Source organism: Amphiura filiformis, unplaced genomic scaffold, assembly GCF_039555335.1.
Source record: "Amphiura filiformis unplaced genomic scaffold, Afil_fr2py scaffold_272, whole genome shotgun sequence".
Classification (NCBI taxonomy): domain Eukaryota; kingdom Metazoa; phylum Echinodermata; class Ophiuroidea; order Amphilepidida; family Amphiuridae; genus Amphiura; species Amphiura filiformis.
Window position 1 is genome coordinate 40,571 of NW_027305736.1, and position 6,169 is coordinate 46,739.

The 6,169-nt window shown below is 39.6% G+C and overlaps 1 protein-coding gene across 1 annotated transcript; it reads left to right on the top strand.

Annotated features, from left to right (window-relative positions):
* The first annotated feature begins 2,098 nt into the window (after positions 1–2,098).
* LOC140145437 (uncharacterized) lies at positions 2,099–5,239 on the top strand. The gene is made up of 3 exons (XM_072167153.1): positions 2,099–2,665; positions 3,632–3,758; positions 4,577–5,239. The coding sequence occupies exons 1-3, from the start codon at positions 2,318–2,320 to the stop codon at positions 5,083–5,085; spliced, it is 984 nt and encodes a 327-aa protein (XP_072023254.1). The 5' UTR covers positions 2,099–2,317; the 3' UTR covers positions 5,086–5,239.
* The last annotated feature ends 930 nt before the right edge of the window (positions 5,240–6,169 follow it).

Below are 6,169 nucleotides of genomic sequence, written 5' to 3' on the forward strand. Positions count from 1 at the left end.
CGCTTTTAGGCCTTTTTCTGCCATTTTAAGCCCATTTTGTAAAAAACGTTTCCCTTTGAGAATCGACCCACGCCCTCCTAACAGAAAAACCCTAACAAAATCACTGGGGAGGGGGAAACAGGAGTGCGAGTGGGTAATTATAGGAGGGTCAAGTTTGAGAGAGCGAGTACAGATAGAGGGGAGAAGGAGGGAAAATAAGGAGAATGTAGGGAAGGGGAAACAGGAGGGAAGGGGAGAGAGATTCAGAAGGAGGGGAAAGAAATAAAGAATATGTATTTCATTAGGCTTTGCGAAGTAAATTGGAATATGGAATTGACAAAGCTGACGAGCCTTTATTGAATAATATTATATATATATAGGCCTATAACTATCGTAAGAATATTAATTGAAACGTATAGGGCCTAGCTAGTTTCAAAATAATATGATAAGGAGATTAACGCTGGGTCCCGACATAATCCATGTTGAGTGGTATCGCGAGTTCATTCATGTTTACTCAAACGAAGCTCTTAAGGTAGAGTCTTTTGTCTTGAAGTGGGACTAATAACCATTTGACTAAACAAAAGAGAGACATTTGGATGTAGTTGGTAACAAGCTCTTACACATGCCCTTCTTTTGAACACACATTGATACACATGTCCCGAGTTTAAGCAACAAGACGCTGTTGGTACAGAAACCAATCTGACGTTCGCGTTGAAGTGAATTTGAGCAAGAAATCCAATCAATATTTTTGAAGTTGCCGTTAAAGTTCCAGTAACTTCATTCCGCAAACTCTCTATTGTTCTCTAACGGCCGTGTACGCGCGCATCCTGTTTGGTTGAGGAGTCGCGCCGAATTAGATAAAAGCAGGGAAGTTGAATGAATTGTGGGAAGGGCGTGTGGATTTACGTCACAATTTTAGAATATGTAGAATTTCCGTATATCGGACACCAGCGTTACGAAAATCTGCTGTGAAAATCCTCGAAATATCCAGCGATGGATACTCAGTACTGTAAGTTTCATGTGTTTGGAGCTAAAGGGGTTGGGGTTGGCACATATCCTAAGAGCCATACTGGTTATGTCCACCTTAAGGATATTTAGATTTAAACATTTTGTATTTTTGTTGGACAAAACCAAGTGAATATTTTAGGACCGCATATACCATTTGGCCAGATGGGCCCGGGCCCAAGGACCCCGCGTATTGATGTTTTGGGCCAAAATATGGTAAAATTGCAACAATTAACATAATTAAGTTTTGTGGGGTGCGTCAGTGCATGTATGGGATCTTGTAATATTGGTTGTTCACGAGCTAGAAGATCATAATTTAATATATGTGTTTAAGTATAATTTAGATGAATTTTAACCAACACACCCCTTGTGGAAGTTTCCACTGCCATCTCAATTCTAGTTGCACCTAATCATGTTGAGTTTTGCACGAATTCACGACTTAAAATTAGATTATTTTGTTTGGAATTCAAAAATCTTCCAAAATAAGTTCAAAACAGTACTGAAGTGGGGAGGGGTTTTAAATGGAGTAGCCGCCGCCAGATAATCAACATTTTATTTTAATATAGATTTTCAACTGGTAGCGAACTATTTTGATATTCAATGTATAGAGTCGCCATTATCAGTGGATCATTCACCTTTAACTTGTAATAGGTTACGATCAGCAAGTTAAAGGTGGGTGGTCATAATTTTTTTCATATTGTGCTCTTTATACTTGAGGTCAACCGTTAACATGGTTAAAACATGTTCCAAATTTCTGAGGACACTTCAGGTAAAATATTACCTGATCTACTTCATGAAAATATTATGTTATCATTATCAAATTGTGGAGAAGTTTTAACTTAAAAACTGTAAACTTAAAAGTTTACAGTTTTGAACAAAAGATCTCGGAATGTAGCTTTAAATGATCATTACTCCATTACTCCATTCCTGCCATGCCGTGCCGGTCAACATGAAGCATCACGTACACGGGATATCCTAATAGTACTTGTGGGTAATCGTTACCGTATACATGTAAAGGAAGTTCCTCGAAGTCGAGGGTAGCTATTTACCTAATTCTTTTGTATACTAATATATGTTCGGTTCTAATATTTCAAAAACAGTGTCAAATATTTGCGTTTTTATGTCTCTGTCTTTTCCTGTAAAACGAGGGTAAAATGGTATAATAAACAATTCTTTCCGCCCGCATATAATACCCGATGCTATGATGAGCCAAATCCACTGGCATATATAGCAGTCGCAAGTTTTGCTTCTGATAATCAACACTGTAAAGTCGCGTTAACTGGTCCGCATATCAGAAGTTCAGCCTCTTTCAACACGAAGATATTTGTCCATTATGGATTCAACTAAGTTAACTGACGAATCGGAGATCAGAGATACATCTGACACCAAGTATCTAGTGTTTACTGACGATACGTGCGAAGACCAAAACAAGAATTACACTGTAAAATCAGGTGGTGACAGCAAGATGGAAATGACGGGATTTTGCACTGTGCAAAAACTGGGACTCTTTGCTCTTTTGCAAATATTAATCCTGATAGTATTTGCTATTATTATGGGATTGCACATACAGATATCGAATCAAATGGCAATTGAAACCCAAGCACTTATCAAGGAACTCCAAGACCGAGTCACTAATAATACCGAGGATTTCGGTAGCGTGGGTTTGTCAAGTAAAAGTAAGGTGAGTCATGTAATGAACAGGTGAAATATTAATTTGAAACACTTTATGACTGACTGACTGACTGACTGACTGACTGACTGACTGACTGACTTTACTGAATAAATAAGCTCCTAAGACTTAATAATAAATAAATAAATAAATACATTTTGGATTTATAAAGCGCCTTTCTCCAGATCTTAGAGGACTCAAAGCGCTGTAATTTCGCTGCAATGGTGAATCATCACAATCAGATCGCATCATCTAGGCCAGTTGCTGCCGAACGGCGCACACCTATCCGCATTTAGATTGTAACATCCACCAATTATCTGTGCAGCTCCCCAAATTCCATTGGGTGAAGGAAGTTTTTTGATAACCAAACAACTAATCACCGATTCTTGCGATACAGGAGAAACCGGAGATCCCGGAGAAAACCTGCGAGCATGGAATAGGGATAAACCATGTGCATATGAGTCCTTGGGCCACGCCGGGGCTTGAACCCGGGACCCAGTGGTGCAAAGCGAGGGAACTACCGCTGCGCTAACTCGCCCTCCCTTAGGGGACCGAGTTGGCGCAGCGGTAGTTCCCTCGCCTTGCACCACTGAGGTCCCTGTTCAAGCCCCGGCCGTGCCCAAGGACTGTATGTGCATTTGGTTTATCCCGATTCCATTTCGCTCTCGCAGGTTTTCTCCGGGATCTCCGGTTTCCACCTGCTTTCAAAAAATCAGTGATTAGTTGTTTGGTTATCAAAAACTTGCTTCAACCAATGGAATTTGGGGAGCTGCACAGAAAATTGGTGGATGTTACAAGCTAAGTGTGGAGTTCCGCTATAACTGGCCTAGTTGATGCGATCTGATTGTGATGATTCACCATTGCAGCGAAATTACAGCGCTTTGAATAATTTAAGATCTGAAAAATCTATATAAAGATCTATATAAATCCGAAATTGATTTATTTATCTATTTTGTTCATGTTCCATTTTACTGCCAGATTGTTGCTTTGTCGCAGTCTACCACATCGCTCCCGCCGGTGGAAGACCACTATAAACCAGCCGGTGTGACATATGTCCGATGGGGACGTACTGTGTGTCCAGATACAGCAGATCTTGTGTATACTGGTGAGTACACAAGGTCGGGGACACGTATCAGCTTTTTCCGAGGCTCCTAGTTTGAAATTGAACTCCAGCCACTTGGGGATTTAAAAGCTGGCCTGTTATGCGCCTGTCACACTTCGTCGGGTCGGCGTTATGTACAAGAAACGGATAGTATTTTAGTAAATCCGTGGTTGTTGTCATGTTCATTAATATGTTTTTTCATGCCCTGCTATCATCCGCCAAGTTCGTTTCGTGTTAGGTGATGTTAGTTAAGACCGTCGGCAACATTACATTTTATTAACTCAACTATCGCGATATTTATATCGCACGTTATACTCGTGCGATACAATCTTTTCATGTGCCTGTTATAGGAAGGAACTTGTGCACAGAAAATAGGGAAAGGATTCCGCATAATAAAGGAACAAACTCCGAGATCCAGCGTGAAAGTCATGGAGCGTGAAATTGTCTTATTAACATAACAAGGCCTAACATATTTAGAGCCAACGCCCTTAACATTAATTTAGTTGAGAGCAGATTTGCGTTTTGCGTCTGTCACACCTTGCCGGATCGGCCATACGTATAAGAAACGGATGGTATTGTAGTAAATCCGTTGTTGTTCTTTAATGTCCATATTTTTGCATACGGCGATGTACGTTGACCAAGTCCGTCTAAGTGTGACAGAATAAAGAGCTATGCCTAATATTATTATAAAAGGTGTCCGTCATTTTACAAAGCTTTAAAAAAGCATTTCTAAAGCTCTTTTATAAGAAAACACAACCAATAGTGGAGAAGCTTTGAGAAGCAGGGATCTTTCTGAATGTCTTCTCTCTGATTTATTACAGGTATAGCGGCTGGTGGTAAAGGAGGGGACGGTACTAAACAGGGAGGCACTGGAAGTGATATCCCAGGCGGAGGCTCCAACTATCTGTGTTTAACACATTCCCCACAGTTCAACCGATCAGAGTCAGGCCAACAGCCGGCCCGGGCAAGAATCTATGGAGCGGAATACCGTAGTGGTGAGCCAGGAGCGATTCACGATAGCCATACTCATGATACCCCATGCGTCATGTGCCAGAGTCGAATGGCTCGAGTACAAGTCTTCATGATGCCAGCAACTACGGAATGCCCTACCAATTGGACCAGAGAATATGCTGGCTATATGGCTGCAGCAAGATGGAATCACCCGCGCACCGAGTACGTCTGCTTGGACAAAGACCTAGAAACCATACGTGGCACTGCCTCCCCTGATCCACTTTCGTATTTTTTTCATGTAGAAGTAGTTGGTTCTAGTGGTTTGCCCTCAGAATATGAAACTGGCCACGACTTGACTTGTGCTATTTGTACAATGTAAATAACGTAAAAACCTCTTTAGTCGATCAATCGGCTGTAGGTTTTCCAAAAATGGTTCAATGTTGTGAACGATCTTTGACTATTATGCGCTGTTAAGGGATCTAAAATGAGCGTTTATTGCGTTTCGACAGTATTTTTGTGGGACATGAGAGCACCTCAGACCTATCGAATTGCATTCTGAATACGAAGCATGTCTTTCTGATATCAAATAATTTTCATTTTTGAAAATCACAATATAATACAAATTTTATGACAAATTATAAAAATTTGATATTTTTCAAATTTTGATATATTAACAGTCCTCGAAGTAAATTATATAAATCTAATGATATATTCTTAAAGTGTATGTAGCAGGGAGGAAAAGCCGATGGTCAATTGAAAATTTTGACCTTTCATATTGAAGATATGGATTTTTTCCCAAAAAGACCTAATTTTTTTGGTGTTTTGGGAAAAAATCCATATCTTCAATACGAAAGGTCAAAATTTTCAATTGATCGTCGGCTTATCATCCCACCTACATACACTTTTAGTATCAATCATCAGATTTATAAAGTTTACTTCGAGTACTGTTAAATATCAAAATATCAATTTTAATGATTTGCCATAAAATGTGTATTAAATTGCGAATTTCAAAAATCAAAATTATTTGTAATCAGAATGACATTCTTCGTATTCAGAATGCAATTCGATATGTCTGATGTATTCTAATGTCCCAAAATAAATACTGTCCAAACGTTCATACCCCAGCCCTTAACATAACTTTAGAGTGGTAATAATTATTAATTAATTTGTAAGCTGGTATTTAATAGCCGCGTTTCTCCTCCTGTTCGATAACCCGCTTGTTCTACACAATAATCACCCCTCTTTTTGTGAGAGCTGGTCATAGCGAGTTACGGCTTTCTGGTTCTGAACCCTCGATTTCAATAGAAAACAAAAGACATTGTGAAGGAAACATTGATTTTTGAAGACCAAAGCAAGGAGCCAACTTTATGCTCATTTTGTGAAAGCTGGTCATAGTCAGTTACAGATTTTTGGCTCTGAACACTTGATATGGGTAGGGTTTGGATATGGCAGTAGGGTTAGAG